The sequence below is a fragment of the Sturnira hondurensis genome, unplaced genomic scaffold, assembly GCF_014824575.4.
Source record: "Sturnira hondurensis isolate 20B ecotype Veracruz unplaced genomic scaffold, ASM1482457v3 Scaffold0009733, whole genome shotgun sequence".
In the NCBI taxonomy this organism is placed as follows: Eukaryota; Metazoa; Chordata; class Mammalia; order Chiroptera; family Phyllostomidae; genus Sturnira; species Sturnira hondurensis.
This window is the reverse complement of record NW_028082364.1, coordinates 4,658,998-4,685,814: the sequence shown is the minus strand read 5'-3', so window position 1 is coordinate 4,685,814 and position 26,817 is coordinate 4,658,998. Positions and strand designations below refer to the sequence as shown.

General features: G+C 53.5%; 1 protein-coding gene and 1 long non-coding RNA gene across 5 annotated transcripts in view; one reads left to right on the top strand and one right to left on the bottom strand.

Moving 5' to 3' along the window:
• Positions 1-125: 125 nt before the first annotated feature.
• BAIAP2L1 (BAR/IMD domain containing adaptor protein 2 like 1) overlaps positions 126-26,817 on the bottom strand; it is a 62,189-nt gene continuing 35,497 nt past the window's right edge. For 3 of the 4 annotated variants that reach the window (XM_037057828.1, XM_037057829.1, XM_037057826.1), the window contains 11 exons: positions 18,598-18,659; positions 18,422-18,493; positions 17,037-17,174; positions 16,260-16,412; positions 13,396-13,563; positions 11,003-11,129; positions 9,168-9,375; positions 8,532-8,609; positions 7,468-7,654; positions 2,397-2,434; positions 126-1,886 (listed from right to left, as the gene is read on the bottom strand). In XM_037057828.1, the coding sequence (XP_036913723.1) occupies positions 1,811-1,886; positions 2,397-2,434; positions 7,468-7,654; positions 8,532-8,609; positions 9,168-9,375; positions 11,003-11,129; positions 13,396-13,563; positions 16,260-16,412; positions 17,037-17,174; positions 18,422-18,493; positions 18,598-18,659 (1,307 nt within the window). In that variant the 3' untranslated portion in view covers positions 126-1,810. The remainder of the gene's footprint in view (positions 1,887-2,396; positions 2,435-7,467; positions 7,655-8,531; positions 8,610-9,167; positions 9,376-11,002; positions 11,130-13,395; positions 13,564-16,259; positions 16,413-17,036; positions 17,175-18,421; positions 18,494-18,597; positions 18,660-26,817) is intronic. The other variant, XM_037057827.1, reaches the window with a different exon arrangement.
• Positions 1,652-21,601, top strand: LOC118994988 (uncharacterized). Its single transcript, XR_005068177.1, has 3 exons — positions 1,652-1,734; positions 11,161-11,170; positions 21,591-21,601. It is a non-coding gene; the product is annotated as an uncharacterized LOC118994988 (long non-coding RNA).

Below are 26,817 nucleotides of genomic sequence, written 5' to 3'. Positions count from 1 at the left end.
AAAGTCAGTTTTGTTTGGAAATGTCCAACACACAAAATAGAGACTAGAACGTACCCATCACCCAGCCCCAACATCAGTCAGTTCTGCCGCCTCCTGATAGGCAGTTACAGCTCAAGAAAATGTTGTTTGCAAGTTCTCTTTTATTATTATAATGAAACACAATACCTTGACATTCACAGAGCATGCACCTCAGTGCCAAGGACATGGCAAGCCCTCCTGTCCTGTGTGAGGCAGGTAAGTGACCGCTCTAGTCACTCTGTGAAGGCAGAAGAGACTGGGTGGGTGAGTCGGGGGCTGCGCAAGTCATGTACTAGTCAGTGCAGGGCCGCTGGCGTCCCTGTGATGGAGCCGAGGCCCCGGGTGGCTGGGGCTCTGGTGGCTGAGGCACGTGGGCGGACCCTCCCCCCCTTACCAACTCAGCTCTACAACCCACACCCCGTTCCTCCCCACTGCTGAACACAGTGGGCTTCTGTGGGCGCTGCTCTGACCCGACGGTGGTCTCTGCTGGCTGGGGCGTCTGCTCTCAGGACAGAGGTGCTGCCGGACACCTGCACTTTGCCTGACCTGGCCCTTGGAAGTCCCCACACAGTCCTATGTCACCAGCGCCCTCCACCTCCCAGGCCGACCTAGCCAGGAGGAGGATAGGACCGTGAACGTGGAGAGTGTCACACACTGGTTTATCTGCATCCGTCCTTGGCCAGTTTCGGGCTCACAGAGAAAACAGCATAGTAAGACCGAAGGAGCTGTATGAGCAGCAGGCCTCCCTTCCCTGCTCACCCAGTGAGTGGCCTGGGTGTGACTCCGAGTCACGGCTCTCCACGCCTCCAAAATAGGGCCTAAATCCTTGGCAGACTGTGACCAACTCGGCCACCTGCTCAGAGTCTCCTCCTGGAGAAGCCCAGGTTCCTCGTGCATGACGGCAGGGCTCGGCTACAATGCAGACGCTGCCCGTCCCCAGACTCCCGGCGGCCCTCCCGGTGGCAGAGGAAGCTAAGGAGGCAGAGGAGCTTGGGTCGGCCGGCGCAGTGAGCACCGCGGCTCCCACATGAGGCCACCTGGGGAGCAGGTGTCTCCCTGCGGGAGACATGGCTGGGTGGGTGTGGCATGGCCGGGTGGGTGTGTGTTCAGGGGTCATGCCCAGTGGTAGCTCGGAACAACCCGGCTCAGGAGCCCTTGGGGACTTCTCAAGTACTGCGTGTCAAGGCTGCTCGAGGTGCAGGCAGAGGCCACGGCGCTCTGCCACTGTGTCTCAGTCCCGGGGGTGGGGGTGGGGGTGGGGGGGCGCCGGCTGCTCCGTCTTGGCAGCTCTGTGTTAGACTACACAGAAATTAAAAAAATTTAAGTTAAATTTATACAATACTCATAATTTATATTGCTTAAGATTCTTTCGATAAACATCATAACGCTATGTAAGAGCAGAAGCTTTATAAAGTGAAACTGTGATCGCATTTGTACTCAGGTGTATATAGAAAACCCGTCAGGAAAGTGACACACCAGCCCTCGTTCTGGCTGTTTATAGGGTAATCAGAGCATTTAAAAAATAAGGATTGGAACCAAATTTACTGGGTTTTGAACAGGACAGGAAGAGAACACTTTAAATGACTGAGCTGGTCACTCAGCTAATTTATCTTCTTAAAGACAGAAATGTGCAAACCCAACCATGAAACTGAGAAAAGGCACTGATTTGCTCGTTAGGGTACAATTCGAATCAGGCGCCCTCTGGTGGCGCGTCAGGTGTCGTAGAACACAGCAGACCTACGTTTTTCGAGTGAGAACTTAACAGGTCCTGCAGAATTCCTGGGCCACCATCTCACCGAATGATGGGTGCTGATCGGTCATTTGTCACTGTCGGGCGGAGTTTCACAGTGGCAAAGGGGTTTTCTCCGCTGTGGGCAAAGAAAGAAATGTGTGTGCAGAAAATGCTACAAGTGGGAATGTGATTTTAAAGGCGCTAAACGCTTGTTCTTGCTCAGTAAAACTGTACCGCGTGCAAACTCCAGACAGCCTCTCCTGACTACGAGAAGTCTCACCGCAGCACGGAGGGCATGCCGCCTCTCACGGAACTACCAAAGCTTTACACTTTGGACCAGGAGAGCCCAGCTCTCCGTGGTCCTCTGTGGGCGGGGGCAGCTGTCCAGGGCCAGGCCTGGATGAAGCTGCCAAGCACAGTGTGTGACCAGGAGACCGCCCTCCTGGCCCTGGGCAGATGCTGCCTCGGGCTGGTGAGAACCAGGTGGCCCCACCCTCCTGGCCCCCTGGCCCGTGCACGGAGGGACGGAGGGAGGAAGGCCCTCCTGGGGCCGCACAATGGAGGCAGCTGAACCGGGAGGTGGTTGTTAATGGCGGGGGGTGGGCGGGCAACTTGCAGCGGGAGGGGTTTGTGGACAGGTACGTACCTAAGGAAAGGAAGCTTTGCAGTCCCATTTGTGTTATTCTGTGAGAGAGAAAAAGATGGAAGGCTCATGAAATTGGGACATTTTAAATAAGACCTGAAGGTACAGGCATTTAGAACAAGGAATTACTTAAAGTTACGAATGTTTAAGAGAGCCCCAGAGATGCAAATCATTTGAGACTATCTCAGTGTTTTTTCTTGTTATCTTCAAAGAATAAGAGCAAAACCAGAAAACATTTTTAAAAGGCAGTGAGGGACCCTCACAAGTGTGGGACATCCTGGACACAGAGGGAAGACACAGGGCCTGCTGCGCTTGGCCCACGGCCTTGCAGGTGCGAAACCAGTGATTGCAGTTGGCCTTTTGGGGCCCAATCCTGAACGAAGCCATGAAAACAATGAGCAAGGATAGAGCCTTGTTGGGTTTGGTGCCCAGAAACTGGGGCTGACGGCCGCACTCCGAGATCACGTAGGAAGCTCCACAGAGTGAGGAACAGAGAACATGGACAGGTGAACACTGTCTGCCTTCAGGGCCTTGGGGGTGTCCCACTGCGGCCAGGGGCCAGGCGAGCACCTTCTTGCCTTTACTGCAGAAAGCTTGCGGGCCCTAAGATCCCACCTCGGTCTGTCCTCGCTGTTCCAATCAGCAAGCACTGGTCAGAGCGCGTGGGCTGACTCGGGGTTGCCCAGGACGGGGCAGTGTGTCGCCGTCCAATGGGCTGCCCACCGGCCCCGACACTGAGAGCTCCCCGCACTCCCTGTGGTCGGCCGCACAGACCTCTGCGTGCTGACCAGACTCACTCCCCGCGCTGGCCAGGGACTGACGGCCAGGCGGGGCAGGAGCCGGGGCCAGGGCTCCAGGGGAGGCCTCTGCTGGGCTGTGGCTGTACCAACTCTCAGGGCAGAGGGCTAGGGACTCTAGGGCTACTTCAGACCTGTGCCTGCTGTCTCTGAGCCTCTGAGAACCACACAGCTTGACCTTGAACCCCAAGCCCTAGGAGGCAGAGTCTGGACTCAGCACCTGCTTTTCTCACCGCAGTGAAAGCAGCTGCCTGCTGAGTGCACCCACACAGGCCTGTAAGCGGCTCCTCCTGCCGGGCGGGCACGCAGTGCGTCCTGTCTGCCCTGGAGCAAGCGCTCCTGGTGCGGCGTTCATATTATGGGATGCCTGTGCCGCCCTCAGCAGAAAGCCTACAACGGGGCCTCCAGGGCTGGGGAGGCGCAGGGTCTCATGTGGAAAGGCCCCCGAGGACCCAGGTCAGGAGGAAGGGCAGCGGAGTCCTCCTGGCCTGGGAAGTGCACTTCCTGCCAAATCAGAGTCCCCAGGGTCAGCCTCCAGGGACATGGAGGGGGTGCAGTGTCCTCCCGCCATGTAATTCATCTCTGAGGAGCCTGCCCTGACCTGGTAACCAGAAACACCCCCCCTGGGGGCATCCCAGATGGCCTCCAGGCAAAACCTCGGGCCTTGTTCCCCAAGGAGCCCCCCTGCCCCCACCACGGAGCTTCAGAAGGAGCTCAGCTGCCCCGCGCCATTCGGGTGCTTGACCCACACCGTGAGAGGAACAGCGGTGGAGGGGTGTCACAGTCCCTCCTGGGAAGGAGAGTGACAAGAAGTAACCCTTGTGCTGAGGAGGTGGCAAAGACACCTACAAGGACAGCCTGAAATTACTCAGCACTGGGGCTGGGGCACGTTTGGGCTCTCAATCGGGCGCTGGTCACACCTGCTGCTGCGTAAAATCACGGCGCACCTTCCTGTATGTGCCATTCTTCAGTGCCTGTGGCGTGAAAAGGTCTCCCCTTTAACGCCTCCCACCAAGCGCCCTGCTGGTCACGACTGACTACGCCGCGTCCCCCAGCGGAGGGGCCCCTCTAGGCCGGACGTGAAACCCCCTCATTCGAAAGCTCACCTTAGTTCTGGAGTGTCTTCGGAACTCCCCCCACACCCCAGGCCCTACCACACAGCCTTTTCCCTTCACTGCCTGGGGGGGGGCTGGGGGGGGCATCTGCCCCCCCTGCTGCCTCCAGAGCTCCAGCTGCGGCGGCGGCCAGGCGGCCACAGAGCACCGAAGGAGGGCTCCCTGCCTGCCGCGGCTGCCCTCACCCTCGGGAGAAAGCCATGTGCTTAATGCTCTGCTGCCCAAGGAGGGGCAGGAACGAAAGGTGGGGCGCTGCGCAGGCCCCACTCACTGGATAGTCTCAGACTTCTTCAAGGCGGCCGTCCCCTACTGCCGGTCTGCTTCAGTCCAGGCAACCAAGAGTTAGAACAAAGTTAGACCCCATTTACAGTTCAAATGCTAAATAATCTCCTTATCGACTCTCGGTATTTAGAAGCAGGATCCTCCGATTTACCCTATTCAGCGCAGTAAGAACGACCTCAGTGCTCTCCTCGTCCAGCTTTATCTGCACGTAGTGATTCAGATAAAACGAGGAGAATGAACCAGGCCGCCCTTTCCCGACCCGGCGGCCGTCTGTGGGGGCTACAAGGTCAGTGTTTCCACTTACGTCTCTGGGGGCAAGACTGTGACTTTGGGGCCAGGCTCTTCTTACCTTAACAGGCATTATGCAATCTTAGTGACGTAACGGCGCTAGGGGGTCTTTTTCAGCGGCCGCTAACGTCACAAAAAGAGGGACGCAGGACGTGTGTGCCCTCGGGCGGATGAGCCGCGGCCAGGCCACTCGACAGCACACTCAGGGCAGGGCTGGAAACCCGGAGAAAGGGGACGGGAAGGACACCACGTGGCTGCCACCAGCAAAGCCCAGATTGGGGGCAGACGCCGGGAGGCTCTCGTGCAGGTAAGTCACAAGGAAGAGACAGAGGAGACCTGTAGGCGGACACAGACTTGTCACGAGCTTCTGTGACCCACAACGATGGATGGAGCCGACCTGGACCCAGATTCAGACAGCCGAACTGTCAAGAAGTGCTTGATGGGGCCGCCAGAAACTTGAAGCGACCAGCAGATGACACTTAGGAACTACCGTCAGTTTTTAAAGATATTGTTGGCACTGTGGTCACATAAAAAAGGGGGGGACCTTTAAGATGTTTACCAATGATCTGAAGTCTGGCACTGGCGTCAAGCTGATCTGGGGGTGGGTGGGGAGAGATGCAAACAAGGTAGGTAACTGAATCGGTGGTCGTTATTAGATTATTAGGCCATTAGATTATTCTTTTCACCTTAAGGAAAAGGTAAAGATCAGACAGAAATGGGAAGGCGATACAGACTGACAGACCGACAGACCGACAGGTCGCACCACACACCCGGGCCCTGAGTTTTATGACATGCAGTTGTAAGTCTTAAAAATAAAAGTAATTTCTATGCTTCAGAAATGCCTTAAGATCATTTCCAAATAGTTCGAACATCATTTTGAAATGTACTAGGGCCTTTAATAAAATAGCATTTGATAGCTTTGCCCTTCCAAGCCATTTCTCCAGCTGCTGGCCTCTGCCTCCGTGACGACAGAATGGAAAAGCTCCATTTTCAATGGCCACGTGTCCTTTTAAACACAATCTTTGCACTTAGATGTTTGTAGTAATTTGGGGCAACAGCTGCAAATGAAACACTGTGTAGCAAGCTTATCTAAGAAGACAGCCCAGACAAAGACACGGGAGTGGGATGTCACAGCCCTGCCTCCCTGACCGAACACGCCTCGGCAGCTGCCCGTGACGAGGCGGCCTGTCCGGAACCTGTGAGGCTCACACGAGAACACGGCACGTTTTCAGGAGGGTTCCCATTTCGGAGGGTCCACCTACGCCCCGTTCCCAGCTGAACAAAGCCCACCAGTAGTGGTGTCGATGGGGACAGAGCTGCGGAGCCCCGCACCCTCGCCGGGAGAAGAGGCAGACGGCTTCCGCGTGCCCTGCTGAGAGGACCACGCGGTAACTGAAGGTCCCCGAAAGGCAGTTCCCGCCCCGACTGTGGACGACCGCCGCTTCCCGGGGAGGTTTCCGAGCCACTGCAGCCTCCAGCCTGGAGCCCAGCGCACTGTGACCCTCACCCAGGCCCCTTCCCTCTGGTGGAGCAGCTGCCTGTTGCTGCAGAAACCACGGCACTGGCTGGGTTTGCGTTAAATCTTGACCCCAAATGGCAAATGAGCACCTGTCACCAGCCCCGCTTTCCTACAGCTCTCTGACGCACACTCTTGTTCTTCCTCTACAACACCGACTCCACACGTTTCCCCTTCCAAACGCACTCACCACCACTGCTGCCCCTGCCCACTGCCGGCCACGCCTCCCGCTGAGCAGACGGGCAGGCGCGCCCATCTCCCAGCCCAGCGGCACCTCAACCACCCTCCTCGCCCCCTCCTCCTCTACTGTATAATCTGTACTGGAAAAAATAAGAACAGAACCCCCGCGACTTGCTCGCGTCCAGCACGGTCACCCTCCTTCCCTGTTCTCTGAGGAGGCTGACCACGTGCCTTCTGCGGGGGTTTCAACTCTCTACTCCTGTCTGGGAAGCTCCTCTCGACCCCTGACGGCGGGCTCCCTGCCATTCGGGTGTGAGCTTAGATGTCACCCCTTAGGAGTCCTCTGCCACAGAGAGCCACATGCCATCTCGGTCCTGGCCACCACCTCCAGAACCCGCCCCAGGCCTGGCACTCGGTGGCCACCGTCGTCAAAGGAAGGACGGGTGTCGCCTTTCTGGGGGGCCAACTCAAGGCGAGAGACGACACACGCGCGGTGCCCGCACGGCACGTGGCGCGACCGAACACTTCCTGAAGACGCGGAGGTGAGGCCACCTTCTACCTTAGACCTTCCTTCAGAAAACAGCATGGCCTTGGAAGGAAATGCAAAACAAGGTGATTAAGGGGCTCTGCGATGGCAGCCCTGACCAAGAACGAGGAGAGACGAAAGTGAGACAGTCTGGCGAATGGGGGACTCGCTGTGTGTGTGTGAATCGTCCTTTACAGGCGGAATAGAACTAAAGGCCTGAAGCTGGGAGGCGGACAGGTGTGACGGAGAAGGGGGCCTGGAGGAGCGAGGAGGAGGTCCCGCCCCACACACTGGTGGGAACTACCCACACCTCCGGAGAGCGCCCCTCGGGACGTGGGCCCACAGAAGGTCAGGCAGCAGCTCTACTCACAGAGGAGGGGGTTTCTGGTCTGAACTCCGGGGCTTTGCGGGCAGGAGGAGGTTTGGAGACATCTGCTGTCTTCTCTGCTGCCGCCCGCACGGACAGGCACTCCAGGTAGTCGGGCGGGGGGATGGGGACGGCCGCGCTGCTCTTCTCCGACAGGTCCACGGTGCTCACGCTCCTCACGGGTGCTGGGCTGGCAGCCCGGGGTCAGAGAACACATGTGAGATGAGGCCCTGTCGCGGGAACCCCGAATACCTAAACCAGCCCGCGGTCAGAACGATGGACAGATCGTAGAGGGCGCAGGAGGGGGGACTACAGCACGAGCGCGCACACGCGCACGCACACACATAGTATACACTCATGGTCATCACCTGGATCTGAGTGGAGACTCGGGGGCTGCTGACTGGGACAGTGCCAAAGGCAGCCTGCTGGTGTGGTCAGAGCACAGGGGCAGGCAGGACAGAGGGAGCAGAGGAAAGGGGGGAGGGCTGCGGACCGACCCAAGGAACACCTTCCTTTCAACAGTGGGTGGGGGCGGGGCCTGGGAGGGGCTGGGAGGCAAGGCTGGTGAGGCGAGGGGAAAATAACTAGACAGCAAGGTCAAGAAACCTGAGCAGGAGAGCATTTCAAACAATGTGTCCCCCAGGGTCACAGGCGCTCAGTAGGGTCAGGAGAAAGGGGTGGGCCTTGGATGCAGCCACGGTGGGTGATGGGGACTCAGGTGGGGATGGAGGGCTGCGGGGGAGGGTCTGCGGTATGACTCTTCAGGGCACACAGTCAGTAAAACCCGTGGAAACTGAAATCGCTAGGCAGTGAGTGTGGCGTCGCAGTCTCCTGCTTAGTCCCCGTGGTCCGGGGCTTCCTGCCCACCCGGACGGAACGCCGACACCCCCAGCACCGTGGGTCGGAACGCCGACACCCCCAGCACCGTGGGTCGGAACGCCGACACCCCCAGCACCGTGGGTCGGAACGCCGACACCCCCAGCACCGTGGGTCGGAACGCTGACACCCCCAGCACCGTGGGTCGGGTTTTCTGTCCCTGGGAAACCCGAGCCACAGTCCAGTCCTACCTTGGTGAGGGTGCACTCACTGTCTCCTTGGCGTTTTCTTCCAGCAACTTCGTGTACGATGAAGGGAACCAGCCCCGCCTGCACGGGAGGGTGGAGAGAGGAGACCGGCTGTGGTGGTGGTAGCAGACAAGTGACAACACACACACCAGGGACAACTCGGGGTGGACAGTCCCTTTCACTGCACTGTGTTTCACATCTAGTGCTGATTTTATTCAGTTCCCTTTTTATCTTTTTCCCTGTGTTGGTTTGATTTAATAGGAGAATAATCTACGCAGAAAGTCAATTTAACATACGCAGATTCTCTCTGAGAAATCCAAAGTCACGGTAAAAAAAAAAACAACCCAAGAGAATACTTAAACCTGCTTTCCGTGGCGACTTCATATGACCTAAGTGATCTACTCATGCATCGAGTTTACCCATAAAAAACACATACATGTACACACACACACATGCATGCAGAAACAGTCTGGGACAGAGTCCAGTCAACCACCATGGAACCAGAACTGAACTACGACCCGAGCCCTGGCTAACGCGCCGGCAGGTTCGCAAGGACCACGCGCCACCAACAGGAGAGACGGCAGCTCCCAGAGGCACCAGTGGCTGGGACTCCAGCCGGAGCCCCCCTCTGAGACTCACGCTTTGGAGGCGTCGTGCTCCCCGTAGAGCCAGCCGTCCTTCTCCTCGGAGACGAGCAGCGTGATGACGTCCCCCTGGGCGAAGCTGAGCAGGGTCTGGTTGCTGCCGGCCGTGTGTGGGAAGATGGTTCTCACTTTCTGCTTCTTCATCAAGTTCAGTCCAGTTGCAACAGAAACCGACCGCTGTAAACTGGGATCGTCTGAAGAAGCTGTTGGAAACCAGCGGAGCAGGGACGGCGTTTCAAAGGGTGCTAACAGGTCACGAGAGACCGGCTGTGTCCTATTGGCACAGCCCTCCCTGTGCGGGGAAGGGCAAGGCCCTCAGGAGCACAGGCAGAGCCCTGGCCCCAGGTCTCTCCCGGGCGGGGCTCCCTTTCGCAGTCAGACAGGGTAAAGCAGCGTCTGCCAAGCTTCACCTACCCTCCGCCTCACTCCAGGCGGCTCTCTCAGGGCGGCAAACCACCCCCCACCAACTGTGCTCACGGCTGTCCTTTCCCTGCCCCCTCAGGGCGAACCAGAGGCTGCGTGAGGCCTCAGCTCACACCCAACCGCCCACGGCCGGGTCCACCGGAGGAGGAGAAAACTGGAAATGCTGCTGTGAGGACAAGCACCTTTGCTGAGCCCTCCCTAATCACCAGGCCACGCTCTCAGACCCCCCAAGGGTGGCCCGAGGCCCACCCCACGTGATGGGAGGGAGCAACGTGCTGTGCCTTTTGTGTCTCCGTTCAGATACAGCCTGATAGTCACCACCCGGGGAAAAAAAGTGGAACGGGAAATTCCTTCTTCTTAGCAGTATTTTTCCAAATATTACTAGCCTAGTATTAAAAACCAAGTAAGATCCCTTTCTGCTTTACTCTTACACAGTCTTACTAATCACAATGTAAACTTTGCCAGCTCCCTACCACGCCGCTCTCTAATCACCTCAGAGGTGCCGAGTCCGCCAGCAACCTTACTTGGCGTTTACCGGGAAGAACCAATGGTCTGAACGACTGGGATGCGCGTGCATTATCGGTTTGGACTTCCTAGTGTGCACGGCTCGTGGCTCTGCTTTCAAAGGCACATGACTGCGGACCATCGTCTTCCTAGTTGCCATTCAGAAAATCTCACTTCTTCCCCTAAAGCCGCACGTGGTATCTGGGGTGTATCCAGCCCTTGGCTCCATGGCCAAGCCCCTCGTGAGCAGGGGCCCGGGAGACCCCAGACAGAGGCCGGGGTTGGCCACCACGAGTCCCGGAGATGTCTGCAGACAGCCACTGCTCCCAATGCATTGAAATGCGGAGTTGAGAAATCGAAGCAGTTAGAACTTACTCTCTAGAAAGTATGAGGTACTGTTAAAGATGATGAAATCTCTGATTATAATTCAAATGGAGCCCGCGGGTAAGATGAATAACCATAATTTTGTTCATGTGGATTGTTACAGTTTGTGGTATTGAAAAAAATCGCAACTGCCACCAAATATGAAACACCGTGGGGATATCGCTGGACATCCAGTTCTACTTATTTACTTAATTTTTTAAACTTTATTCTATTTAAAAAAGAACACCTTTCAATAGTATATTTACTCTTAGAAAACATCAATTAGTAGTAAAATTAGTATGTGTCAAAGTGCCTCTGGTTTTATGAAAACTCAGGGCTTTATTTGTTCTGAGTTGTACGTTCTTCCGACGCGGGACGCACACCGCACACACAACTCATTTATCTCCACCTCGGGATGCTCTCACCCACACTGTCTGATAAAAATTTAGGGAGTGGTGGGGGGTACATGCAGACAACTGCAATTAAACAACAACAATTAAAAACAGAAGTTTAGAAGGTAATTTGAGGGAAACACCTTACCAGCCTTCTGGGTGGCCGTCGCCGGGTCATTAAACATGTCGATCAGGGGGCTGGTGTTCGCTCTGGTCGAAGGAGCCGGGGGCACCTTCGGCGAATGTCTAGAAAGGGTGTTGCAGTCCTTCCCGACCTGCGGAACGTTTTTACTCGTTTAATGTTAGTGCGTTACAGGTTCCCAGGGCTGTTTAGTATGACATGCTTTAAATTTGGATTTTTCCCAAAGTTCTCTTAGGGCAGTATCCCATTTTGGATTATCTCAAGAATGCCATATTTTTCACGTTTGTCTTAAAAATGCAATTATCTTTAAAAATAAAAAAGCAACCCCCCCCAAACTCAGCAAAGCCATTGCTCCCATAACCCCTCACATTCGGGCAATGACTAATCTCCTGTTACTGTTTCAGGCTCGCTCTTCAGCGCCACTGGGCGAGAGGGTTCTGTGTTTGAGATGACGTTTCCACAGAACTTTGAGTGCATCTATTGCTCCATTAAGTCCTAACATCTTAAGTTGCCAGAATTTTCTCCTTATCCCTGACTTCCAGTCGTCTACCCAGGCTTTGGGCTTCTCAGCGTGTCCAGGAACGCTCGGGCTGCCGTGTCAGGGGCCAGGCAGAAGGCCACCGTGGCCATCTCTGCAGGGGCCACAGTCTGAGCCGCTCGGGGCGAGGAGAGGCTGCGCGTGGGGCTTTGAAGATGGAAACAGCAGGGCCGGCCCGCGGGCTGAGAGTGGCATGAGAGAAAAAGAGAAGGAGTCATTTTGTGTCTGAGCTGCGGAAGGACGGAGCCGTCCTTTATTGGAGGGAGAAGAGAGTGGAGAGGCAGGTCTGGAGTAGGAAAACCAGTCATTTTGGTTTGGACAGTTGAATCTGAGACCTCTGCCGGACAGCGGTGGTGACGCTGGGCGGGCAGCCGAATGCATCTCCACGTGGCAGCTGGTCTGACGTCCCCTTTGTCCTCTTTCCGATTTTTCAGAAAGTCCCCTTTCTGTTTTGGCACTGTGTTTTGGAAGTTTTTGTGGCTTAATTTCCCAAGCAGTTCCATTCTTCTAATGAGCCTATATACGTTATCATGTGTTTTGTTTGTGTTTGAGGATGGGGAGAGAAATGAAAAACAAAAAGCTTTTATTTTAGAAAAATTTCAAACAGGTGCAGAAGTAGAAAGAATAGCAGAGTAAACCTCCGTGTACCCAGCTCCCGGCTTCAGCAGCTTCCCTTTCCTGGCCAGTCTCGTTTCACGTCACCCCGCCCACCTCTGCCCGGGGTCTGGGTTGCTCTGAAGCTAATTCTAGACATGTCACTTTAACTATAAATAATAATAATCCAGTTTTCAGTCTCCAAGAACTAGCTGCTTCTTCTCTGTGAATGCCACACTCTTTCATCTCTTCTGCCCAGCTGGCTCTGCCGCCCCCCGTGCTGCTCATTTTGGTTTTCAGTTCATGTGTGTTTACGTGTTGGTTTCTTCACCTGCTCAGTGGTTCTCGGTTGTCTGCGCACCTGCGCATGCACGGCAGTCTCTGCTTTCTACTGTGTGTGAGAGGCTGTATTCCGCCTGTTCTCATGATCGCAGAGTACCCGCTGCATGTGGGAGAGGGAAGACGTTTCAAGGACTGTGCCCTGTGCCTTCCGTTTTGGCCAGTGGACAGAAGCCCCTGCTGCCCGCGGTTCAGCAGAAACCGGACAAGGGGGAGGGACGGCCGACCTCGGTGGTCTGAATCAGTTCCCCAGCCAACTTACAGAGAAACGCCCCCGGTTCTCCCCCACTGCCTGTGTCCAGTGCCTCTGGCCTGACTGCACATCCTCGGGGCTGAGGTTTCCGATTCTGATCTCCACGTGCCGACCCCGTAGAGAACCCCCCCAGCGCGCCGGCCCACTGGCGGCACCTGTTCCATCCCCGGTGCAGCCCCAGGTCCATGTCCTGGGCTGCCAGAGGGGTCTGGGGTCTCTGCTGACACTTCAGAGCTGTCGGTGGGGGTGGGGTGGCCTTGTGTTCTCATTGGATCCTGGGTCCAAATCTCTGTGCGTTGGTGGAAAGAATAAGGCCCAGGTTCAAGACCAGCAAACCACGATGCTCAGAGTCATTGCTCTGGTGACTCTTTGGGAAGCGCCTTCCGCTGTGATGAATAGCATCAGAGCTCTGCTGGTCTGTTCCCTGAGACACCTACACGCCCTTCACTGAGGATACACCTACGAAGGTGGAACCACTGCAGTTCAACATGGTGATGATAAACTTCCTAAAACAAGGACATCGCGCTAGACGCAGCATGAAACACAGCCACTGAGCAAAGTGGGGAAAGCGGCTCTCAGAGGACCCCCGTGATCCCCACTAACGAAGGCCTTGGACCTCCGTGCAAATCTCACAGTGAACACACGACCAGGACCCCGGAGGCAACCAGCTCCTACCATGTTGCTTCTCTCGACCGTCGGCGAAGGCTGAGGCGTCCAGGACACCGGGGTGGAGAGAGGGGTCTTTATGTCCTCTATCATGTGGATGACTGCCTCCGGCACTCTGGTGGCATCGCAACAGGTGTTCTGCCACCGAGGCAGTTTGGAGTTGAGCAGTTCTGCAGACTGAAAATCCAAAGGAAACAGAACTGAGGACAAACGTGTACGTGTGACGGGCTGACAAAAATGACATCAAACACCACCACCGAAAACATCCCTGGCTTATCGCCGGAAGTGTGGGAGTCTGAGTTAAATGCAGTGAGTAGTTCAAGCACCTAGGATATCTGCTGTCTTGTTTGCTGAGAAGAATGTAGGGTTCTGTTCTAAAAGAACCAACCCTCTCCCGCTACTCGGTTAGTGAGGCCGAGTTTAAGACTAAATTTACGAGGATTGTAAATGACTAAGGACAAGCTCAAAAACCAACAGGGAGGGGCTGAGCAACGTGCATTAACTGCTACTGTCTCCCCTGCGGGCCCCAGCACGTCAAGCACCACTTTCTCCCTCCTCCTCCTCCTCCTCCTCCTCCTCCTCGAAAACCACCTCCAGGACGGGTGACAGGACCAGGAGCGGATTCGGAGCCAGTGGAACTGGACTGTGTGTTAGAGAGGTGGATTGGCTGGTCCATGGGACTGAGGGACTAGAGGCAAAGTGCAGGGGGCGGGCACAGGGAGACTCGCTCTGTAGAGTCAGAGAAGGTGCTGAGAAAACGCGCTGGTCCCTGGGGCTGGCAGACTGCGGGCTTTGCAGAGAAACTGGGCTGTAGAGCAGAGAGAGGNTAACTGCCACTGTCTCCCCTGCGGGCCCCAGCACGTCAAGCACCACTTTCTCCCTCCTCCTCCTCCTCCTCCTCCTCCTCCTCCGTGAAAACCACCTCCAGGACGAGTGACGGGACCAGGAGCGGATTCGGAGCCAGTGGAACTGGACTGTGTGTTAGAGAGGTGGATTGGCTGGTCCATGGGACTGAGGGACTAGAGGCAAAGTGCAGGGGGCGGGCACAGGGAGACTCGCTCTGTAGAGTCAGAGAAGGTGCTGAGAAAACGCGCTGGTCCCTGGGGCTGGCAGACTGCGGGCTTTGCAGAGAAACTGGGCTGTAGAGCAGAGAGAGGCAGATGGACAGAGGTGAGTCCCACACCCCTGGGGGCAGAGGCCTCAGGCCCAGGCTCCCGCAAGCCTGGCTCTGCTTCTCACGGCCAGAGATTCCCAGGAAGCCTTTCCGTGTGAGCCTCTTTTCCAGGGCAGCAATCTGAAGAGAAAGGGGATGCAGGGGACCTTTCCTGAAGCTGTTTCCATAGCAACCAGGGACCTATCCCGAAGCTGTTTCCATAGCAACCACACTGTTTTTACTCAGACTCTGTGCGTCAGGGGTGGGCTGGGGCTGCTGATGGAAATCCTTCAAGAGGACAGAGCCCCTCTCCCAAACCACCTGTCCTGACTGGAACCTGGTGTGGCAGCTGCTCGGCCTGCGTTCTCCGGGGGCCACCGAGGGACCAGGCCCAGGGACCAGGCCTCTTTAGCCTGTGAGAGAAGGCACGAGGGGTTCTCAGCTGGAGAGTCGTGGGCGCAGAAAGCAGGTCTGGTTAGCATCACACTGCAGAGCCTGCCTGGGACCCACGCCTCAGTGTGAGAGACCACCACCAACTAGAGCGCTCGGGGAATCAGCCAGGTGCCTTGTGACACTGTGAGCGCCCCGCTGCTGGCGGGGTGTCACCAAAGGAAAGGAGCTTCACGGTCGCTTCTGTCCCTCTCCGCCTTTGACCTCGCCCCAGGAGGACCTCCAGCGTGGGAATCCACGCTGCTGGAACTAGCACAATGCGCTGTGGACAAAAGCGATCACCCAAGACTGCAGTTCTCTCCTGTAACAGGTTCCGAGTTAGGTCTCTAGTTCTGAGTACTCCTTAAGCTGCAAAATCTTGACAGAATATGTGAGACGTGACATGTGCATACATGCAAGACCTAGTTTCCTTTCACCTGAAAAAAACAGGAAGTGCCTTATATTCAGGCTCTTACGCAGCGTTCTCCACCCTGGAGCATGCCCCAAATTTCTTTATTATGAATGACGACGAACGACTGACATCGATCAACGCTACTTTTGGGTGCTTACATGGGCCCAAGAGAATTCACAACTGAGAAAAAGGGAAAAGGAAATCTAACGCGTTCTGTACTGGCTACCGGGGACGTAAGCACAGAAAACAGCGCACGTGGAGGAGGAGGGAGGTAAAGCCGAGTGGTCCGGCCAACGAGACCGTGCCTGCCACTTGAAGAGGAACGAAAAGTAGCCCCAGCCAGCACCCCGATGCTGTGAGCCGGGTCTGTGGCCTGGATACAGCCTCCACATGCATCAGACCCTGGCAGCGAGCACCTCTGACCCCCGGGCCAGGGCCCGCGGGACTCTCTCTGTGGCTCTGATGAGGCTCTGATGCCAAAGATGCGTCACTGAGTCGAGACGGGCTCACCCACAGGCGAGAAAGGAAGCAAGTGACCTTTCTCAACTACTGGACGTTATTTTATGAAAGTTTTTAAATATGGATGTATTACTCAACTAATTAAACACCATAAGTTGACACCTGACCACTTCACCTGTATTTCTAAAATGTGAAATCTTATTGGCAGAACAGGCCAACTGCTTTATGTTGGGGCGTGTACTGAAGGGGAAGCAAGTTGAGGGCATTTAAACATGATACGAAATGAGGACACGTGGCACAGTTGGAAGCCACACCCACCTGTAAGTGGTAGCCGTGCAAGTGGTGTGAAAAGCTACAGTACCTGTCCACCAGGAAGCCACACCCACCAGGAAGCCACACCCACCAGGAAGCCACACCCACCTGTAAGTGGTAGCCCTGCAGGTGGTGTGAAAAGCTACAGTGCTTGTCCACCAGGAAGCAGAAGCGCCTCTTCTCTTCCATCAGAGCTTCTTTGCAACCATCAGCAATAAACTTCTGGATTTCGTTCTGGCGGGAAGTGATGGTTTCTACATACTGGGAAAGCAACAACTACAAAGTTACCACAGGAGGAACCCAACAGCCACACAGCCTGACATTTACCTTCTGCCATCTTTGCACTGGGTTTGTTTTGGTAACGGAGTGAATCAAAGATAAACATTAGACAAAATAACAAAGCTGTAACCTGACCCGGCAGATACCATCACTCTCATTAAGATCACCGCCCTGATTCACATGGAGAGATGTTGCCAGAGGCCTTCCGTTCCACTGGGCAATTTGCATGAAATGCTACTTTGTACGCCAGGGCGAAGATCCTGTTCTGTTGGAAAATCAGGGGCTTTGGAACCAGAAAGTTCAGTTCAAACCCCGTTCCAAGTGTCAACCATATGACTTAACCTATGCCCCAGTCTGCCATCCGTAAAATGGGGTAACGATGCTCAACCTCCCTGAGGGGAAAATGCCAATGTTTTTAGGAGGCCTTTGACTGATTATTCCTAACTCTGGAAAACTCTGTAGCAGCTCATTCTAGGTCAAAATGCTTATTTTTAACTTCAATAGCAGCTCAGCACTTAGCAGGTAAAGTACAGGCTGACCGAGCCCAACAAACTTCCCTGTAAGCGGCACAAAACATCAACAATGAAACGAAGCTGAAGAGTTCACCTCAATTTCTTTGTGCTCATATTTGAGTGCGTTTCGTCCTCCTTGACTTTTCCTTCTGATCTTCTTCAACTCAGCTTGAGATTTCTCCAAAGACTCTAGTTTATTCCTGTGTTCTGTTTGGTACCTTTTGAGAGTAGCCTGCAAGTTAAATGAATGTTGCACTTACTTCACTGTAGCGGCTGCACAAACCCGCAGGTGGCTGTTGTGTTCACACTTCCACTGGATGTGGCCGACGGCTTCTCACTGCACACCGCCCTCCCCCGGCCGTGGCCCTGAACGCCCTCACTGCACACCGCCCTCCCCCGGCCGTGGCCCTGAACGCCCTCACTGCACACCGCCCTCCCTTCAACTTTAATGTTCGCTGCTTTGTCTGTCCTAAAGTTGTTTATACGAGGGGGCATATTTTATTCTCTTGTTTCTCTTTGCTCAAAGGTGTTTGGACACTGGGTTGTAAGTGCTTTGGTGAGTAAATCACCAATATTAAGTCCCACATTCCTGTTTTATGAATTACAATATCAAGAAAGAGAATTAAGAAAGAACTACAGTCACTTCTGGTTATGTGGGTGCGGCGTAAGTTTTTTGCAGCCTAACAGACCAGGGCTAGAATTCTGGCTTCTCTCCCCACTTCCTGTGTGATCTCAGCAGTTCCTGAATTCCCCTAAGAAGCTCCTTGGGTGCTAGTCTGTACAGCGAGGGGCGCGAGGGGCCCCTGCAGGGTAAAAATCTGACGGTGGAGGTTCGATGCTCGGCACTGCTCCCCTCAGCTTCCTCCGAGGCACGCAGAGCACGTGCACGTGGGGGCGGGGCTTGCTGCCACGTGGGGGTCTGGGTGCGAAGGAAGGGGACTCTGGGTGGCAGTGGGGGCGGGGGGCGGATGGGGAGAGCGTGTGTGCTGGGGCTGGAGGGCCAGGAGGAAGGAGAAAACCGCTGGAACTGACGGTGCCAGGTGACAGCCAGAGATCCGAGCAGCAGCGCCGCTCACCCTCAGACCCGGAGCCCCAGCCCGGGCTCTGCCTCGCAGCCCTGCCGCCCTGCAGTGCCCAGTGCAGGCTGCACCAGCACGGACGCAGCTGCCACCCGCAGGTGTGTTCTTCGGGAACAATGCCTTCCAGAGGCAGTGTGGGTCCTCGCAGTATTTTTTTCCTGTGCATTTCAATGAAGATCCCAAGTGTCAGCAACAATGAGCCCACGCAGCCCCGAGGGATCTTGTCACTTAGGCCTCCGTGTGCACACTCAACACCCAGCTCCACCCACATTCTCGGCTGCTGAATGAACAGTGGGGCGAGTTCGCTTCGGGCTCAGAGATCAGGCACCTCCGGGAGGGCCAGGCCCCGAGCCCCACGCCCACCTCCACCCAAGGAGGTGCGGCCAGACTGTATACTCACGTTCATGTATTTTACATCTAGTTCTGTCTTCTTTTCCAGCTCCTGTATAATCTCTTTGTGGAATGTTTTAAACTATTAGCAAAAGGAAATAAAAAATTCATACCAGATTTGAGACGTCAAGCAAAATGAAATTTAAAAATAAATACATTCTGTAAATATAAAAAGGGTCCACATACATTTTCTTTCAAACTCTCATCAAGTTTCTGGTGGGTACTTGAGATCTCCATGAGCACACGGCCTGAGAAGAAAATGGCACGTGTGAGGGGAAGCCATTGCGTGGTCGATGTGCACGGACGGAGGACAGCGAAACAGCCACATCCAGTTCACAGCCGCCCTCAGGGCCTGTGAGCATCGGCCTCTGAACTCGAGACACACTGACTGTGGCCCGGGGCGGGGGCAGACGCCAGGGAGCAGCTGACATTAGCCCCCCCCTGCAGCACGGTTCATCAAAAGCACGCCAGCTTTGTCTTAAATCTCACACTGTTCTTTCTGTATTTACTCATACATTTACTGGGTTTCACGTTTAAATTCTCTTACAGAAGACTCTCTCGGTCATTTAGAAACTAACTATAGGAACAAATGACTTATTATTATTATCTTTAATCTAATCCCCAGAGTAATCTGATTATCTGTCAGGCATAAAGGATAAAAGTCATTTTCTTGTTCTCATATTGGTTTCTGTGTCACTCCGGAAACGTTAACGTCATGGCAAACCACAGCAGGGACAGCGCCCGCCGGCACCTCCCGGACCACACCCATCCTCCGAAACATCTCACAGGCCAGGAGAGGGAGTTCCAAGAGCTGTACTCCAAAAGCAGCGAGATGGCCACCCGACTGGCAAAGCACGTCCCTCGCCATTCACGGCAGTGTGCACACCTCTGCTGCTACACGGGTAACTGTGAACAAGAGCTTCCCTCTGCCAGCTCAGCTGCAGGAACCAAACAGGCCGCTACCCAAGGACTGGGAGAACCGGAGAACCGTTCGGGACCAGCCCAGACCATCCCACACATGACAGGTGCTAGGCGGGCCACCCCCAGGTCAGCGGAGAGATGACAGAGAATCTGTGGGTGGAGTGAAAGGCTGTGGACGATGGGGGTTAAAGTGGTGACTGTAGCCAAATACGAGGAAAAGAGCACCGACCAGACCGAGACGCTGGCGAGTGCCTTGGTGCCTCTCCTCCAAACATTTTCAGACGTCTCACCTTCAAAGACTGTCCCAGTCTTTCCCTCATCTTCGGGCTCAGAAACGCAGCCCCTTCCTGAACACGTCCACTTGCACGAGCCAGCAGGCACCTCCTATGCAACACGTCTCAAAGTGAACGCACCACCCTCCTCAAACCCCAGCTCCCAGCCCGAGTGGCGCCCAACGACACACTCATTCCCTTGCGTGGTGGTGCCACCACTTCGGCCACTGGTAGGGCAACCCCCCCCACCCCATGCTGCTACCTCGGGCGACACATGTGCCAGCACTTCCCTGCCCAGGGGAGAAGTCACGTGGGAATGGCGTGTAAAGTCTGTGTTCGCCCGACAGCCTGTCCCACTAGAGGCGGAGGAGCAGACCCCGGTCCGACCCCCTGCAACACACGAAACCTGCTGGTCGGGCCCCTACGGAGTTCGCCTCCCTGCCTACGCTCTTATCCTTTCTCTGGACTCCCAGCTGTTCTCTTTTGGCTCTTCTTCCTCACCGGTGTCAGGGGCCTTTCCAAGTGCAAGTGTAACATGTCTCTCCCAAGACCACTCCCCACAGTGCCCCAGATAAACCAACTGCTCAGCAGGAAGCTTGCCGTGAATGTCGCTGCCTAAAATAACATGGCACGACCATGGCAGGGGGCGGGGGGGGGCACAGAAAATGGACCGGGTCTGTAACCTCTAAGTCCCTGAGCACCACGGGCTCCTCGGAACCCGCGACAGCACAGCCTGCTGGCTAAGTGTGACAGTGAGGGCAGACTCTGCCTCAGCGCTTCTGGGCCTGACCGTGTACGTGGCGTGGTGGACCCAGGAGCGCTGTGTCCTTCGTGGTACTGACTTCACGTCCCTGTGAGCAAGTTCTCCTAAAGCTCAACACGGGAGTCATTCACAAAGGAAGCCCTCACAGGACCAAGACTGTAATCACATTTTATTGTCACTTCATATTGTTTAGTCACTTCAGATACTAAAATAATCTAAGTTATGCTCACATCTCTTTTAAACTCATAAATAACTCCTGGTTGGGGATGAAAAACAACAACAAAAGTCCACTTCAATTATTTGAAAATCAAGCACTCTATTTTTGGCAAATTAGATCTACTTAAAAAAAAGTCTAGCCCTGACTGGTATAGCTCAGTGGATTGAGCACAGGCCTGCGAACCACACGATCGCGGTTCGATTCCCAGTCAGGGATCATGCCTGGGTTGCAGGCCAGTTCCCAGCAGGGGGCTCACGAGAGGCAACCATACATTGATATTTCTCTCCTTCTCTCCTTCCCTTCTCCTCTAAAAATAAATAAATAAAATCTAAAAGAAAAAGTCTAAAAATAACTTGGTTTACGTCAATCAGTCATAGTGATTTAAGCTAGAAGCAAGGCACCCACATTTTCCCACACTGTCACAAACTTTATTGGACAACTTCTCTCATGTGGGCCTCAGAAAAGTGTGCTGCCCAAAGCATGCGCTAGTGTGGACGCTGCCGAGCTCGGCGCTCCAGCCCGGAGGCCCCAGCTCCCTCGCCCAGGCCCTTGGCACTCCAAGCCCGGCTGCCCACGCTCTCTGCCGGGCACACAGCCAGCCCAGCGAGCAGCTCACAGGCCCAGTGAAAAGCCCTTTCACCACGTGGGCAGGACGGAACTCCTGGCCCGACCCTCATTACTCCCGTCCCTCACGGCTCACGGGAAGTAGATGCCAACCTCACAGCAGCAGCTACTGAGTCCTTGGTAATGGAAAGGATTAAAAAACATCTTTACCGTGATTGTGCAAGCTGCCAAAAGTGTATCTTGAAGCAGAAAATGAAAACGGCCTTCATGTTTAATCTACAGAAGTTCATTCTTAAATACCACGTGTTACTTTACGTCTGAAACGTGGCGTCACACACGTCTGTTTACTCTTATCCCTGGAACCTACACAAACTACACTTAAACTTTTATAGGAGGGCAGAGCTGAGGAAGTCCGGCCCAGAGCCTGATGGAAGGAACTAAGCACACACCGGAACAGGAGTTAACACGCCACTCCCAGAAGCCACCGTGCTGCATGTGCTGAGCCAACCATTTCTTTTGCTGCCTCTTAGATTTCGAGTCCCCATTTTGAGAAGAAAGCCACAGTAAGGACAGTAATGTGACTCAGTTTGAATGAATTGTATGTTTAAATGGCAATATTAGAGGAATTTCAATATATACTTATTTTAAAATCATGACTTTGACATAAATGAAAGTCAATGTCTGCCATGAATGTTCCCTAAAATTCATATTAATAGCTAATTTTAGGAACTATGAACAAATATGTCCAACATTGCGGATGGTACTGCAGAAGGTATCTATTTAGACAATAGGCAGCGTGGACTTCAAGTTAGAGAGAAATTATGAGAAGTGACACAAACCCAAGTGTCCGCCTGAAATGCAGAGGAGTCACTGGACTGTGACTGTGTCTTCAACTAGTTGTTCCCCACCCTCCACAGCCTGAGTCTGGAGACACCACACGGGGACACTGACAGTGGACCAGCACGGAACCCGGGCTGCACATTCAGGGTGGGTCTTTATTTTCATTCATATCCGGTCATGGATAATCAGAACACATTTATTACTTCATGACAGCACAGAGCGAGGGCTGCGTCATGCTCGCCTCCCTCCACGTGACTCCGAGTGGCATCCGACCATACAGCGACGGGCAGGAGCCGAGGCGGCCTGGAGTCCTGCCGCGTGGAACACAGCAGCACTGACCGCGCTGCCCCTGGGAACAGGGATGCTTCTCCTGACAGTGTCCCAAACACCGAATGTGACGAGGGGGGTACGTAGGGCGAGTAAAGCAACTGCTGTGACAGACGGGGCATGTTAAACGCACAAGCATGGGTCGGAGTCCCCAACCGGAATCAGTACAGAGGCAGATGATGTCACAAGCACGTGACCAAACTGGCAAGGCTTTGCCAGCATGCAGGAACAGCTCCAGTGGCCATTTGAACCCAGCCCCTGGGTGCCATCAGAGGTGGCCTCCTCTGGGCCATGCTGACATGGGACCGGTGGACATGCCCACGGAGGGACACTGCCAAGGAAATAACAGGTGGAAGCCACTGCTTCCCCAGGAGTCCCCTGGACTTCTCCTGGACTCCCCCGGGAGTCCAGCTTCTGACTTAACCAACGACAGTTCCACAGTCCTAGTCAATGTCTCGCACAGAGACTGTAATTATTCTGCCATTGATAATGCTGTGCATCCCACCTTATGAAAACGAGGGCGACGGACAACAGTTACACAGTGGAATTGCGTGGTGTGCTGCCGTTCCCTCAGTGTCTGGAATCAAAGCAGTGCCACTGACCTGACTCTTCTGTCTGATGCAAGAAAAGACGCATGTTGAAAATCTCCAGGGTAACACCGGAAAGAGTAAGTAACTACTAAGCTAATGGCAGGGGGGAGTCAAGAAGACAAGGAGAAGAAATGAACACAGGACAGAGAACAGGGAGCAAAACCGTCAGTGAATGGAGTGTACAGTCCAACGAAAAGGCGAAGACGGTCAGGAGTAAAGAGCAGCAACGCCCACCTGCATTCTGCCTCCCGAGACCTTAAACACAGAGGCAGGGAGAAGCTTCAGGTGAGAAAGGAATGAGGTGCGTGGCAGGCAGCCGGCCGCACACTGGGAGAAAACGTTGCCAACACGCAGCTGACAGGACTGGTCCAAAGCGTGTAAGAAACTCTCAAAAGTCATTAATAGGAAATCAAACAACTCAATTAAAAAGAGAAAAAGATGGGAACGGATATCTCACCGAAAAAGATACACAGACGGCAAATAAACAAAGACGCTCCACATTGTGTGCCCCTGAGAGTTGGAAATGCAAACGACATGCCTCTCACCTGCACCGGTGCGGGGGGCGCAGAACGGTGCAGCTGCCCTGCAAGGCGGTCTGGCGGGTTTCCGCAAAGGTCAACGGTCTTACCATCACCTAAGACACTGGAAATCTCATGTCCACAGCAAAACTGTATGTGACTGCTGTAACAGCTTTATTCATATCGCCAAAAACGGGAAGCAACCAAGAAGAAGGGATAACAAAACCGTGGTGTAACTCTGTACAACTGAATGTTATTCAGGGATGAAAAAAGAAATGAATTCGGAAGCCGCTTAAGTGCACATGGAGGCCAGTCTGGAAAGGCTACGCCACATACAATACAATTCCAACCAAAGACGTTCTGGAAAAGGGAAAACTAGGGACAGCGAAAAGATCAGTAGTTGCCAAGGGTGGGGGGTGGGAAGTGGATTACAACGGCAGATACATGCCATTAAACATTCGTCAAAACTCAGAACACAAAGAGCAGACCCTAATGCAAACTCTGGGTTTTAGTTCATAATAATGTATCCACACTGGTTCTTCATTGGTAACGAACGTACCACACCAATGCGAGATGTTAACAAACAGGAAACTGAGTGAGGAGAGGAGAGTGTGTGGGAACTCTGAGTAAGATCTGCTCAATTTTCTATAAACCTGAGACTGCTCTATAAAAAAAGCAAAGTCTGTTAATTAGAGTCTAATTAATTAACAACACAAAACAAACACTGCAGCAACCATCTGAAACTAGCAGTAATTAGGACCCGGCACCCGGCTTGGGGGAAAACACCCGTGGTGTGTGAATGTCTTAATGCTTCCGCCAGTGCCACATGGACAAGAACTTGGTCTGATCTTTAGATCTTTACCGTGTGCTCCCAGTGCCCGACTGGCACACGACAGGCCTCGAAAATCTGGTCGATATAGAGGTATATTGAACAAATGAATGAAGGGGGAACCGCAGACAAAAAACACAGTGCAGTGAAAGCAGGACAAGAAATCTCCAGCAAAAAAAAGCCTGACCCACAACAAGTGGCGTCTGTAATACTGGATTTTATTTCTATAATAATATATGATAGAAATTCCTACAGGAAAAATTACTATCGCTGAAGGTCAATGCCTGGTCGTCACCTTGCCATTCTTTTTCTCCTCCACAGAAACAACTACTTTTGGAGAAGGAGAGGCTTCTGTGAGGCGGCGTTTGGAGTGTGGGCACCAGGGCTCGCCCACGTGACCTGGCGCCCCTGCGGGGCGAGCCGGGTTGGGCTTGACTGGTGCCCACATGGAGCTGTGTCCACCCTGAGTCTACAGGAGCCGGTTTCTGGCAGCTTCTATTTAACCAAGGTTCTGTAACACAGAGGTCTGGCCTCGGAGGATCCTGAGCCACAAACGAGATACTTTTTTTTTTTTTAATGGGATATTTTTGTTTACAAAATTTTCACTTGGCCAGACAAGAAGCGACAACACGGGACTACGTCGGCTCAGGGCTGGACACTCGGCAACCCGAGGTGGGAGGATCAAATGTCCTAACAAGGACAAGCAACACACACACAAAATGCTCACTGTTCGAGTCCTTCCCGTTTCCTGGTTCTGGTAAAAAGTGGGGAAGGGAGGGAGGGAGGAATGATGCCGAAAGGAGAAAGCTGGTTCGAACCGCTTATCCAGGAAGTTCGGCAAGAAAGGAGAAGCAACACGAGAAGGTACCTAGAGGCAGCAACTGTGTGTGTGTGTGTGTGTGTGTATTTTAAAGAAAGGGGACGACTTAAGGTTTGAGGGAAACCAGTAAATCCTGCATGACTGACACAGAATTAGTTCTTAATTTCTACGTAAGGAATGCTTTAGTATAAAGTACTCTGGGTGTTTTAAAATCTAGGCCTTTCAGTGAGGCAGAGCGCTAACACCAGCTTAGAGCGCCAGAGATCTAGTATTGCAGAACCCAGGTGACTGCCCGGTCCAGGCGTCTCTGGAAACTGTAACTAAGCACCAGGCCAAGGAGCAGGGAGGTTCGGGGCTCAGGGGATGATTCTGTCACTCCGGGCGATGAACTGACTCAGAGAGCAAACGATTCTTATCACCATTTCGTTTCCGATTAGCTAGAAAACTGTTTTAGCCTGCCTGCTGTACACTAGCACTGTCAAGTTCAATGACCTACGGGATTTGCGGTGACGAACACTTATTTCCCAAGTAGGATTTTGATGAACTCTTCTTATTTTAGCTAAAATGACAATGTCAATTTATTCAAGTTTATCAATTATACATCACACAGAAATAATTTATCAATTTTACATCCATATACGGATGACAAGTGATTTTTTATTTACACCTGAATGTGAAATACAGCATTAAGAGATTAAAAATTTTCTACAAGCTGTTATGTCAAATGAGGTAAGTTAACATTAATTATTCACCTTCCTTTTTCACTGATTAGTAGATGAAGGCTAAACTATAACCACTTTGATACTATTGAAAATGAAAGCAGGTGTAGTTTCAATAAGGAATGAAGCCGACAACCACTTATTCTTTATGGTATCACTAATTAACTGCAGGCATTTTAAGCTTAAAAAACACTGCATCTGAAATTCTTTACTTTTAAAGATTTTATTTATTTATTGTTAGAGAATGGGTAAGGGAGGGAGAAAGAGAGGGAAACATCAATGTGTGGTTGCCTCTTGCACCCCCCTACTGGGGACCTGGCCCACAACCCAGGCGTGTGCCCTGACTGGGAATTGAACCAGCGACCCTTTCGTCCAAAGTCCGGTGCTCAATCCACTGAGCTATATCAGCCAGGGCTGAGGTTTTTAAAAGTTCTTTACAAACATTAAAACAGGACTGAGGGTTAGTCTGGTCACTAAGCCATTTCAGCTCAGAGTGTCGGGTCAGGCAGGAAGGAAATCCAAAGTGGAGGGACTGATTCCCCAAAGCACCAGGCCCATGAAGACCAGCCCCCATGGCCCACCTGAGAGAGGAACTACCGTCAAGTCAGAGTGGGCAGTGGCTACCTGGCTGATTAAATCTGAAATTCTGAAGCCTTAACGCACTGAAGGAACTAAGGAGGCACAGAGATGAACGCCCCCCCCCAACTGCCTGCCACACAGACAAGTCTCTGGAGAAGGGGTGCGAGGAAAAGGACCGGGCTGCAAGGGTGGACGCTCCACTGGGCAGGCTCCTGCCACGCAGAGTGGGGGAGGCGGGCACAGGAAGCCGCCCTGGCCCCCTTGCCACCCTGCCTCCAAGCACCTCTGTAAGACGGTCATGTAAATAAATAGCCCCTCAAATGAGAACACGGAGTTGAGGCATGTGACAAGCTGTGATCCTCAGTAATTGTTGGTTTGGGACCGAGGGAAGCCGCAGGGCCCAGAGTGTTAAGTATCAGTGTCTCTGGGCAAGCGAAACAGGGCCCG